General features: G+C 40.2%; 1 protein-coding gene across 3 annotated transcripts; it reads right to left on the minus strand.

Moving 5' to 3' along the window:
- Positions 1 to 886: 886 nt before the first annotated feature.
- On the minus strand, positions 887 to 9,608 carry LOC115738607 (DNA-directed RNA polymerase II subunit RPB1). 3 transcript variants are annotated; one of them, XM_048273698.1, is made up of 15 exons: positions 9,293 to 9,608; positions 8,913 to 9,176; positions 8,093 to 8,392; positions 7,853 to 8,011; positions 7,534 to 7,695; positions 7,191 to 7,411; positions 6,967 to 7,108; positions 6,528 to 6,863; positions 6,137 to 6,423; positions 5,665 to 5,923; positions 2,501 to 5,583; positions 2,259 to 2,330; positions 1,678 to 1,731; positions 1,403 to 1,542; positions 887 to 1,142 (listed from the first exon to the last, which is right to left on the minus strand). In XM_048273698.1, exons 1-14 carry the CDS (start codon positions 9,374 to 9,376, stop codon positions 1,434 to 1,436), a joined length of 5,532 nt encoding a protein of 1,843 aa, XP_048129655.1. In that variant the 5' UTR covers positions 9,377 to 9,608; the 3' UTR covers positions 887 to 1,142; positions 1,403 to 1,433. The 3 variants fall into 3 exon arrangements, with proteins under 3 accessions (XP_048129655.1, XP_030527133.1, XP_048129656.1); XM_030671273.2 differs by having other exon boundaries at positions 1,403 to 1,548; positions 9,293 to 9,607; XM_048273699.1 differs by lacking the exons at positions 8,913 to 9,176; positions 9,293 to 9,608 and adding an exon at positions 8,767 to 8,912 and having other exon boundaries at positions 1,403 to 1,548.
- Positions 9,609 to 12,459: the final 2,851 nt, after the last annotated feature.

A 12,459-nucleotide genomic window follows, 5' to 3' on the forward strand; every position in this document is an offset into this window, starting at 1 on the left:
AGATTACAAGAAGACATTCTGTCACTCAATACAACAATTATAAACTCTCAAACGGTAAAAGAGTATTCAAGCTGGAATGTTTTTTTTTTTTTTGTGGGGGGGGGGGAACCCCCCCCAAGGAGGAGGGGGGGAGAGACCCGGGGAGAACCCCCCCCCCCCCCCCCCACCCACCCACCAAAAAACCCCCCACAACCCCCCGGCTAAAAAAAACACGACCATAAAGGGGGGGGGGGGGGGGGAAATAGTTAATTCCTAAAAAGTCATAAATCTGTTATATTTTTATCAATTTAGTCATAAACCATTTAATTTTTTTGTTAAATTTAATTGTGCCGATTGCATTTTGAACATTTTCACGTTTTGTCGATTGAATCCATCTAGCCAACTTTGGCCGAAAATAGCTAAAGTGGAAGACAGTAATCGTATGTGACACAACTTATGTTAACATGGACAATTTTTAGTAATATTTTAGTGTTCTTTTGAACTTTATTCAATTATTATTTTCTTTTTGTCATTTTTTTATTTTCTTTCTTTTTTCTTTTCTTTCATTTTTGATAAAAATAGGTCATAGACCCATTTTTTTGCCCATATTTGATTTTCGGGAAAAAAAAATCACATTTGATAGGTTTGATTGTTATATGGGCTAGACATATTCACTAAATGAATCATAAATAGATTTAGAATGATAAAATATAAATAACATGTATGTTAAGTGGATTCACAAATTACTTAAACTCAACCCACCTCTATAACTCTTTCATGGCTCTCTCACACTTTTCGATCTGGCACACGCACTTTGTGCTCTCACCTTAATTTTGGTATAATTTTTTCTAGAGTGTTTCAACAATATGAATGGCCTCAGGTGTGAGTATAGTTTTAGTTAAGTCAAGTCAAGTGTGGGTCACTAGATTTTTATAACATTGAAATGAATCAAAATGCGTTAGATGAGTCAATTTGGATCGGATCATTTTCGATCCAACCCACCTGTTTAACAGAGCTGCTCATACTAACAATACATGTAATTCCATATGCAAATTGATGCAATTATAGCTGATGGAACCAAAAAAGGTTTCACTGTCAACGATTTCCACTGCCTCGCCAAAATTCGATGACCAGACGCTCTCTCCAGCGAAGGTTCAGACCACCTGCAGATCGATCAAATAAACAAAGCTTACCATCAGCTTTGGAGATACATTTACTGATAAGCCGGAAATTCTACGCATTTGCTTTTAACTCTTTTTGAGATAATATTTTGCAAATGGATATGCCGGCATCTTTAACTTCCAAAAGTATGTCACTAGCAACAAAATGATGAAAAAGGAAACCAAAAGCCACCGCATATGGACATTTGTCATCCACGGAAAATCATTGCAAACCTCATTTGTACTAAGGAAATAAACATCACCTATTTTGAGCTTTCGTAGAAATAGTTCGCATCAGCCACTACTCCTGTCATCCTTCTTACTCCTGTCATCCTTGTTGCTCGGAGTGTACTGGCTGGTAGAAGCCGGTGAGTAGCCAGGTGCACTTGGAGAATATCCAGCACTCGGGCTGCAGATTAGTCAAAGATTAATCTAATTAGGACCATGTGCTATCCACATTTTGCAATACCCGATTACTCGGGTCTGTTTTTTTCCGCATAATAGGTCCTGAGCCAGCACCCTAGGCTGGTAAAATCACCTGTACTGAGGAGAACTTGGGCTGTAATCTGGGCTGACACCAGAATTGTATGGGCTGAAGGAAAAAAATCAATTAGTTGACTCATTAGACAATGGTGCATGAACTATGCATGTGCCTACTCAACCAAACTCTTTTGGGAAAGAGTACTCGACAATAGCATAGCATCAGATAAGCACAGCAGACCATTTGAATGGACTAAGGCTTCGTTTGTTTCGTGAAAAATACATGATTTGAAATACATCTTCCTTGAATTAATCACTTGTATTGCCTGAAATAATTAGTCAATGGAAAATGTTTCATTGTCGACAATAATTTATGTCTAAAATTCTCACAGAGGATTAGAATACTTTACATTCATTAATTTTTGTAACTGATACAACCGATCATTTTTAGGAAGATGTTTGTCGAATAATACATTTTCTGCGAAACAAAAGGAGCCAAACCAATATTTAATTTTCGGCAAGAGTATAAATATTAGACAATTTGACTTTCACATTGAAAGCAGACAGAATGCCATGTCCAGATATTATTACTACTTGATGATATCCCAAAGACCGAAGATTGAAAAGAAAAATCATTACCTGCTAGGACTGTGTGTTGGGCTTGATGGAGAATATGACGGAGATGTTGGTGAGTACGACGGAGATGTGGGGCTGCAAGAAGACAGACATATTCAATCATACTAAACATAAATCCTGCATTAACAAAGAATAGCTTGACTGATACGACTACAGGAAAGGCACAATGATAATATGTCGAAAACATGCAAAAATTAATAAAATCAGAGGAAAGCTTCTCCTGCATGCGTGCCAACATAGTTTACCTGTAGTTTGGGGATGTAGGACTGTAAGGACTGGATGGTGACAATCTTGGACTGCTTGGCGAGTACGCCAATGAGGGGCTGTATTTCGCCGACTGAGGGTTGTAACTTGGAGAAGTAGGGCTGTAGCTCGGTGAAGTTGGGCTGTAACTTGGTGATGTTGGGCTGTAGCCAGGAGATGTGGGGCTGTAAGCTGGCGAAGTTGGGCTGTAGGAAGGAGATGTAGGACTGTAAGAAGGTGAAGTAGGGCTGTAGGATGGCGATGTCGGGCTGTACGAAGGGGAGGTTGGGCTATAAGAAGGCGAGGTGGGGCTGTATGCAGGGGAGGTGGGGCTGTATGCAGGTGATGTGGGGCTATAAACAGGAGAGGTTGGACTATAACTAGGCGACGTAGGGCTGTAGCTTGGAGAAGTGGGGCTGTAGCTGGGAGATGTAGGGCTATAAGATGGGGAAGTGGGGCTATAGCTGGGAGAAGTGGGTGAATATGAAGGGCTTGTTGGAGAATAAGCAGGACTTGTTGGGCTATAACCAGGAGAACTGGGACTGTAAGTTGGAGACGTGGGGCTGTACCCAGGAGATGTGGGGCTGTACCCAGGTGATGTGGGGCTGTAACCAGGTGACGTTGGGCTGTACCCTGGCGATGAGGGACTGTATCCAGGAGAAGAAGGGCTATACCCCGGAGATGAAGCAGGCGAGAAGGCCATACCGCCAACATAGGGAGAAAACTGGGCATCTGTAGTTGGAGAGAGCCGGAGGTTTGGGCTCAGCAAATAACTTGGAGACATCATACCCTCATGGTAAGGAGTTCCAGAGATTGGTGAACGTGCAGGCGTCATGCCAAAATCAAGACCATCCATATAACTAGGGAGCTGAAGTTCAATGGCATGCTTCAACATCTCATCATTGAGGTACAATGCGCAGTCTCCTGTGCCAATGGGTGCAAGCTGACCCAACATAATGTTTTCTGTAACACCCCTCAGATGATCTGATTCGGCATAGACAGCAGCATCAAGAAGAATGTCCACAGTTTCTTCAAATGAGCACCTCATCAGTGGCCCAGTATCATTTCGATTGATGCCATGACGTGTAATGGCCATCAAGTGGCCTCGATAAGTCATGGTATCACACAAAATAGCCAAATGCCGATAATTCACATAAGATCCATCAAATGATATGACAACACGCAGTTCATCCAGTAAGGAGCGACGAACTGCCTCAATACCAAGAACTTCAATGATTTCTATTAGATGATTGCTCGTTGTCCTTGTGGCATCAACTCCTTCATGACACATGACAGCTAATAGGTTAACACCTTCGGTATCTAACATCCACTCAGTTTCTGGCTTGAAGCCATCATTCTCATTGAATTTGTTTACTTTGCCATTCTTGATAAACACCTTGTTAATATCCGGGATCCCTCGAAGAGCCATTTCTGTGAGCATGTTGCTCTCAATCTTCTTCAAGAAGACATCATCTTCTGCAGATTCATCATTGAGCTCCCCTTTCGGAGCTTCATCATTCATGATCCGAATGCGAAGAATGAGCTTATCAGCATTGTCATCATTGAATATACAGTTCAAATCATCATCAAATTCCAAATTGATCTTCCCCGCAATATCAGCCATGCTGAGCTTCTTATCCACCATCATTTCCCGATTCAACTCTATGCGAAGCAACCAAGGAGAAATCTTTTCCGGGGCGATCTCTTCATCCGGCATTTCATAGTAAGATTTGACAAAATCAACATCCTCTTCAATTATCGTGCTCGTAGGGTCTGGATCATACCATACTTCAGTGGCTTGAGTTACACTGCGGAGAGTAGTGTACTCTAAGGCACATTGAACACTCTTGGCAGTTTCCTTTGTCTTGTTTACCTCAGGTTTCAGATAGACAGAGAGGGAGGGCGTCTTAATTTTTTTGGCAACGTTAATGATTTCTCTCAACCTAGGAACACCAAGAGTGACGTTCTTCGCACTCACACCAGCATAGTGGAAGGTATTGAGAGTCATCTGGGTGGCAGGCTCACCAATAGATTGTGCAGCAACACAACCTATCATTTCCCCTGAAGCCACTAATGATTGCAAGAAACGCGATTCAATCTCACCAATTACCCAGTCAAAAGCTTCACGAGTAAGCCTATACTCCTTCAACACTCTCTTGCTAGCAAAAGTGCTGCGAAGTAAGATATTAAAAAAGAGAGTTGCATTCTTTTGAGCTTCAACACTCAATGGATCCTCACCGGGAACAACCTTAAGCCTCTCTTGAAGCTTATCAATAGCCTCCACAACCTCCACGGGGTGAATATCCGAAGGCCTCCTTAAGTCAATTTTAAAAGTCTTCTGGGCATTCCAAATAAGCCTCTTGAGGTTGACAGGTAATGGCCAAGTATTATCACCTGTAGTTGCAATCTCTGTTCCAAGCTGGAATCTATCAGCTTCAAGTTTTTGAACTTCAGCATCAAAGACATCTCTCAATTCTCCGATTGATCTCAGATCCTCAGCATTTTCAGGCAACATGTAATCAGGGTTCCAGTTCTCATCATCTATCTCATATCTGAAAAGTCTATCAAATTCTGACTTCTTCATCTTCAAAGAATCCAATTTCTGAGATTCAATCCAGACAGAATCCATACCATCTTCACCATACAAAAACTGTATAACATCTCCCAAAGAGTTCCTCACCGTACCATCATATTTGACCATAATATCCTCCATAGCCTTCACTAATCGCCTCTGGATATATCCAGTCTCAGAAGTCTTGACAGCAGTATCAATCAGACCTTCCCTACCACCCATAGCATGGAAAAAGAACTCCTGCGGAGTCAACCCACGAAGATACGAGTTCTCGACAAATCCACGACTTTCTGGCCCATAATCATCTTTTGTGAAATGGGGCAGGGTTCGATCTATGAATCCAAACGGGATCCGCTTACCCTCAACGTTCTGCTGACCAACACAAGCAGTCATCTGAGAAATATTGATGAAACTTCCCTTAGATCCAGCAGTAACCATTGCTTTGAGATTGTTACTCTCAGATAAACTCTTCTGAGCACTACTTCCAGCATCATCACGAGCCTTGTTCAACACCTGAAAGATCACAAGTATGTCATTGTTTGACTTATAGAGCCTAAAAAGACAAGAATATGGGTGGGGGAAAAATATAAAGACCTGATTCACTTTGTTTTCAAAGGATTCCATCATTGTTCGTCCAGGTTCAGGCTCTAACTTTTTCTCCTGAGCATCTTTTATAAGCCTTTTCACTTCATCTTTAGCTGAAGATATGGTCTCATTGATTTTTTCCATTGTTGCTGCATCAGCGATTGTGTCTCCAATACCAATGCTGAAACCATTCTGCAAAAGCCAGTAGTTGACAAGCCACTGAGTATGTCCCAAGAATTTCCGGGCTGCATCTGGGCCAACCTCTTCCCTGTAAAGACAGATATTGCAATCAATACTAAAGAACTAGCCAGCTGAGTCTTCAAAGAAGTTCTACTGTGGACAGAAAAAGGAATTTGAGTATCTTGAACACAAACATTATAGCAAATCCAAGTTCCAATAGCTTTCACGCAGGTAGAAATTTTCAAAGAGAATTCATCTGCCAATAAATCATCCAGCTGAAACAAAAGTTGAGAGTTTGCACCAGATGACATGTATGAGACTTCCCGTAGATGTCCCAAGCGCCTTCTTGCAAAGAGTTCCTGAAAGTAACTCCCCCTTCTCAATTCGAACTTGGGTATCTCCTGGAGTTATAAATCCCGTTTCAGACTCTGAGTGCCATGCAGAATTTCTCAAGAGATTGATCTGTTTGGGGATGATGAGATTGAACACTTGCTTTCCTGTCCAAAGAGGCCTGGGCTTCAAAATAGCAGGAGTGGGAACTTTCCCATCAAAATCCTCCCACCACATCAAGACGTTCATAAAAACATCCTGTGAGAAAAAAAGGCAAAGGAATTCCAAAGTCAAACTCAAACAGGAAAAAAAAAAGTACTGATAAATTTGCAAAACTATCACAAGGCATTCTGCAAAATCACCTTCTCAATAAAAGTATCCCTCTTTGTGATTTTACGACAACCTAGGAGTGTATCCTGGACAATTCCCATTACTGGTCGATTAGATTGAGGCGAAACAATACACTTCGGCACCATCATTAGCTCCAAAACTTCTGCTCTGGTTTCAAAACACTGAGGCACGTGCATGTTCATTTCATCTCCATCAAAATCAGCATTGTAGGGTGAAGTTACAGATAAATTCAGACGAAAAGTCGAGTATGGCATGATCTTAATTCTGTGACCCATTATAGACATTTTATGAAGACTAGGCTGGCGATTGAACAGCACAAAATCTCCATCATTCAAGTGTCGCTCCACCTGCAAAAGAGTATTCAAGTTAGATAAGCTGTTTAAATCACAAAATCCTTCTTAGTTATCCAAAACAAAAACCATGAAGAAGAACAAGGATAAGGGAGGATGCCTTGTAGCCTAGTTCCAAATGATGATCACTACTTTTCTTCAAATAGCGGAGATCAAGTCTCTGTCCATCATCCCTTATAATATATTTAGCCCCAGTTTTACCAGGTGGCGGATGAGGCCCATATTCAACAAGCTCCTTCAACCTGTTTTAAGAGAAAAAGTCAATATAGAAGAACAAGAAGAACAAGAAGGAGAAGGAGAAGGAGAACAGCTAAGTCTATGAACCTCTCAATGTTATAAGGAGTCACGGTTTCTGGATATGTAAGATTCAAGGCAATACTCCAAGGGACGCCTAGTTCATCAATATTAATAGTTGGATCAGGTGTAATGACTGTTCGAGCAGAAAAGTCGACTCTTTTTCCCATGAGATTCCCTCTAATCCGACCTTCCTTTGCCTTAAGCCTGCTGCAGATTGACTTGATAGGTCTCCCAGACCGTTGGGTAGCCTGAGAAGTAATAGAAGAAATGCATGCATAAATAACTTTGACACTTAAGGCATGATACAGGATAAAAGACAAAATTATTGCCATCTACAAATTCCACAAATGTCTTAAAAGAGTCAGCAGACCCTTGGCTGTCCAGGCAACTCATTGTCAAAGTATGTAGCGATGTGGAATTGCAACAACTGTGCAAACTCTGATATGATATGTGCTGGTGCACCATTCCTCTCCTGTTGCCTTAGATTCTCATTATGTCTTATAATCATTGCCAATTGATGCGTTAGATCATCCTGCATGCAAAAATGGGAAAGATGTAAGTTATATCCTTCTGTTTGCATAAGAGTTAAAATCATCAACTTGATTCCAACAAAACATCCAGAAAAGAAAGAAGCAAAATGTTAGATAATTGTACATAAGGAAGCCCAAAGATGAAGAAGAAATGCTTGCCTCACTCCTGGAAGAGGTATCCATCATCACAGAGGGTCTCACAGGAGGTGGAGGAATAGGTAGAACTTGTAAAATCATCCAATCCGGACGAGCATATTTTGGGTTCAAGCCTAACAGCTGGCAGTCTTCATCGCTTATTCTCTTGAGAACGCTGAGTACCTAATTTTCATAATAACAGTCTTTAAAGCTTGTCAAAGTAAGAGAAAAAATTAGTTCTGTTCATGCAAATAAAAATATTACCCTTTCAGCAGAAAGTGTTTGTTTCCTTTCCACCGGTTCAGGAAGCGGATCCTGATCATCATTTTTCTTCCGCTGGGCCTTATACTCGGCTATCATTTTCATTCCTTCAATAGTAAGCTTTGGCTGCTGGGCACCACAGCCTCCGCGACTCTTTTTCACCGGCTCTTCTGAGCCTTGACCTTGTACATCAATCTCATCTCCACCTTCACATTTTGATTTGTTTTTACAAGCATCTAGTATCTTCTTCAGCTTATTTTTAGGATTTCTTATTCGAAGGGCCTGTTTGAACTTGTGGTCTTCCTGCAAGAAGTCCAAAAAGTAAATACCAATTACCATGACATAAGCTTGTATTTTTGATAGGTTCATATGTTCTTGAGACAACATCAAATTGGCATCCAGAGTGGTGTAAAAGCAATATTCATCTATAAATATAACTCCATTCAACCCTGATTTGTCCAAAACTCTCCCACTAAGATCCACAATACTACAGCTTCAACATTCACATGAATCTGAAAGCTCCTCAGCTAATTCTTACATACACTTAGAGTTGTTTCCACGTCAAGAAATAGTTTCCGCACGCCCGCCCCCAAAACAATAATGGATCAATTGGGAAAAAAAAGAACAAGTTGCAATTGTAATTTCAACATTGAAACTTGGGGAACCTTAGCATTTACTTTTTCTATTTGCAAGTCCAAACACTACAAATCTCAAGAGAATAAAAGTAAGTTTCAGATTGCCTAGTATTCCACTAATTGGGATTGGATCCGCAGATGTTTGGCAAAAAGAGCATGTGCTTAATAAGTCTCCCAGTCCCAAGTACCTCATCTACGAGTATTTTGGAGCAATTGAAGCAAACGCAGCGCATGATACTCAACACGGTCTTCAGGAACCCAATATGAAACATTGGCTTCGCCAGCTCCAGGTGCCCAAAGTGCCCGGGGCACTCGGCCATGTTTGCCGTGCACGTCTCGCACTTCAGTTTCCTATCAATCGTGCCGAGACGAGGATCACTCAGCCCAGCAATCTTCGGCTTGCCCCTCTCTGTCGTCTCGCCGTGCTCAATCTGCACCACAGACATTTGCCTCTGCACAACCAAACGGAACCAACAGCACGATCAGAACACACAGAAACCCCAAAACCATGTGGCCCCGAAAACAAACGGAAAAATCGCTGAGAAAGTTGGAGGGAGAGGGAAATTACGATCTCGTCGGGGCTGAGGATGCCGAACTGGACCAGCCGGACCTTGGCGACCTCCGCCGGAGAGAACGGGAACCGAATATCCATGGCCGATCAAACTCCGCCACGCGGAGGCCTAGGGTTTTACAGTAGCCCTAAAAATTTGAACTGAAGAATTGAGGGTCCGATACAATTCAAGTTCCAATTAGTTCGTTCTTGACCTTTCCTCTTTTAAAATTTTGGCGGTTGCAGTTAGAAGAAGAAGAAGAAGAAGAAGCAGAGGGCGCTCAGATCTCCCCCTGTAGAAACTCTCCGTGCAGAGAGCGATTTGAGAAGAGGGTTAAACCAAGGGGGGCTGAGGAGGTATTTATAGAGGAAGATGCAACCTTGACTTCGACGAAACCGCCTAGGCTTAGCCAACGACACCGAGTTTGTTTGGGAATTGGGTTTACACTATCCCTGTCCTGGTGGAATGCCAGAGCTTGCGCAAGCAGAGACCGAGTATGTTTGGTACGTTGTTTAAGCAATCGGAGATCGAATCTACTTGGCACTCCGCTCTCAAGAGTTTCTATTCCTGATCCGGCTGGGCCAAGATTTTTATTTTTTTTGGTCTACCGGCTGGGCCAAGATGAAAAGTTGGAAAATGATGTAGGCTCGGTGAAATATTATTCGAATTTTTCAGCATTCGGTTCACCAAAAATAAAAGAATCAAGAATAACATTTTCCATCCTTGAAAAAAAATACTTTCATTTGATAAAAAAAATACTTCCGAAAGTAGAAAAAATGATTTCCTCTTTTTGGAAAGAAAAAATTTTTTTTTTTATCTTCCCTTCCTGTACTCTTTCACATTTATTTTTTAATTATTTTTTATTTTATAAAAAAATTGAAATTTTATTTTTTTATTTTTTATTTTTCTTTTTTTCCTTCTTCTTTGGTCGTTCGGTGACCACGGTCACAGTCGGCAACCAACCGCAAGCAAGTGAGGTGAATATTTTTTGTATTTAAAAATACACATAATAAGGAGTAAATAAAAAATTAAAAATCAGATCTATTAAAAGGAGGGCATAGAGGAATATCAAATTCAATTTTCCATACCAAATGGGGAAAAATAATTTCCGACTCATTTTCACACTAGAAAATGTTGTCATTTTCTTGAAAAAATGACTTTTTGAAAAGTATTTTTCAAAAACACCTCATTTTTTCACGAAATAAACGGAGCCATAAAATAGGAAAGTTTTGATATTCTAGTGGACAAACTAATTTCCTAAAAAAAAATCCAAATTTTAGGTCTAGTCCAAAATCTGCCTCAAACTGTTTTTCTAAAAAAAAACCCTAAACTTTATATCCAGTCCCAAATCTATCAAGAACTTTTTTTATCTCAAAAAAAACCTTTTAGGTCTAGTCTCAAATCTACCCCTAATTTTATTTTTTCTAAAAAAATTATAAACTTTCAATCTATTCTTAAATTTACCCATGTAATCCAATCCCAACTTGAATATGAGACCAAAAAAAAAGTTCGTGGTAGAATTGAAATTGGACCTAAAGTTTGGGGATTTTCTGAGATACAAAAAAAAAATTAGGGCAAATTTGATACTGGACCTAAAGTTAGAGATTTCTAAAGCAACTAGCCATCTAGTTGACTAAAGTTATTTTCATGGAAAAAATGTTTTCTAATGAAATATTTTCCTCCAAACAAGCAGAGCCTAATCCAAGATAGTCATGTATTGAGGTTCCTTTGAAAGATAAATATGATCTACATTAATTTAATTAATGATAGAGCCACAAATCATGAACAAAAAACTAAGAACACGACTAAGATCACAATTTCAAATTAATGACAAAGAACTTTAGTAAAATAAAGGGATATGTTCACTTGAAATCATAAAATTTATCACAAAAGTGCAATTGAGTCCTAAAATTTTTAGAAAATGCAATTAAATCCCGAACTTATCAAATTGGTGTAATCGAGTCCTTCCGTTAACGTTGTCTAATTAGGCTAACGGAAAATGCTGATATGTCATTTTGTTGTTTCTTTCTCTCTCTTACATGGCGTTAACGTGGCTAAAACAAGAAATATAAACCCAAAACGATGTCGTTTTTTATTCAAATGTGTTTTTTAATATATATTAATTAAATTATATTTAAAAAATAAACTATAATAAAAAAAAATCAGCAACAAAACTAGCTAGGGCCATCGCCGCCCCCACCACCGCAAGAATATCGATGATGGTGTGGCAAGGGTTGGCCGGGACTCGACCAATGGCCTCCGACCCTAGCCGACGGTAGGTGAGGGCTTGCAACTAGGCAAGGATGCCGACCCTTGCCCAAATCGGGCTAAGGGTAGGTCTCGCCGCCCCACTCCAGCTAGCGGCAGCCCTTAGCCTGATTTGGACAAGAACCGGCGACCCTCGCTTGTCATGGGTTAAGGTCGCCAACCACTAGTCGAGTTGCGTTGACCTTGGCCGTTCCTTGCCCAACCATTGCCGGCTCGTTTGGCAATGTTGAGGGCGACGGTGGCGAGGGCTTAGAGGGCCCTCCTTGGCTTTGCTGCTGAAAGTTTTAGGACTCAAATGCACTTTTATGATATATTGAAAATCAAATTTGGATCAAAACGACATCGTTTTGGACTTATCTTTTCTATTTAAGCCATATTAAATAGGCGAGAGAAAGTAATAAAAAATGACATCTTAGCATTTTCCATTAGCCTAATTAGACGGAGTTAACGGAAGGACTCGATCGCACCAATCAGACAAATTTGAGAACTTGATTGCACTTTCTGAAAGTTTTAGAACTCAAATGCACTTTTGTGATAAGTTTTGAGACTTATGGTGGACATATCCCTAAATTAAGTTATTAATTATTTAAGGAGGAAATATAATCATTTATTCAACAATAGTGTAACTCATTTCAGTGCACTTATTCCGAAGATAACATTTATCTTTTCATGATTCACATTCCAAAGCAATTGAGAAAAACTCTGTTTTTTTTTCTTTTTATATTGGGAGCCGAAACTCTCTTAAACATGATTCGATAAAATCTTGTGTATCGCCCTATCAAATAGCACCCTTTGATGAGATATATGAACGAGAGGCTTCGAGAAAACTAGTGTTTTAAGGCTAAAGATTATGCTAATAATAACTGTTAAATGAATATAAATAAAAATAAAAACTAGTCATAGGCAGTTAGGCACG

This window comes from Rhodamnia argentea, chromosome 2 (assembly GCF_020921035.1).
Source record: "Rhodamnia argentea isolate NSW1041297 chromosome 2, ASM2092103v1, whole genome shotgun sequence".
Classification (NCBI taxonomy): domain Eukaryota; kingdom Viridiplantae; phylum Streptophyta; class Magnoliopsida; order Myrtales; family Myrtaceae; genus Rhodamnia; species Rhodamnia argentea.

What these genes read in the sequence shown, in the direction of transcription:
- LOC115738607 (XM_030671273.2), bottom strand. Translation starts at nt 9,376, where the DNA reads ATGGATATTCGGTTCCCGTTCTCTCCGGCGGAGGTCGCCAAGGTCCGG. An exon ending in TTGAAAACAAAGTGAATCAG is followed by an intron (nt 5,584 to 5,664) that starts GTCTTTATATTT and finishes GTGATCTTTCAG; the next exon opens with GTGTTGAACAAGGCTCGTGA. An exon ending in CCAACACACAGTCCTAGCAG is followed by an intron (nt 1,732 to 2,258) that starts GTAATGATTTTT and finishes TTTTTCCTTCAG; the next exon opens with CCCATACAATTCTGGTGTCA.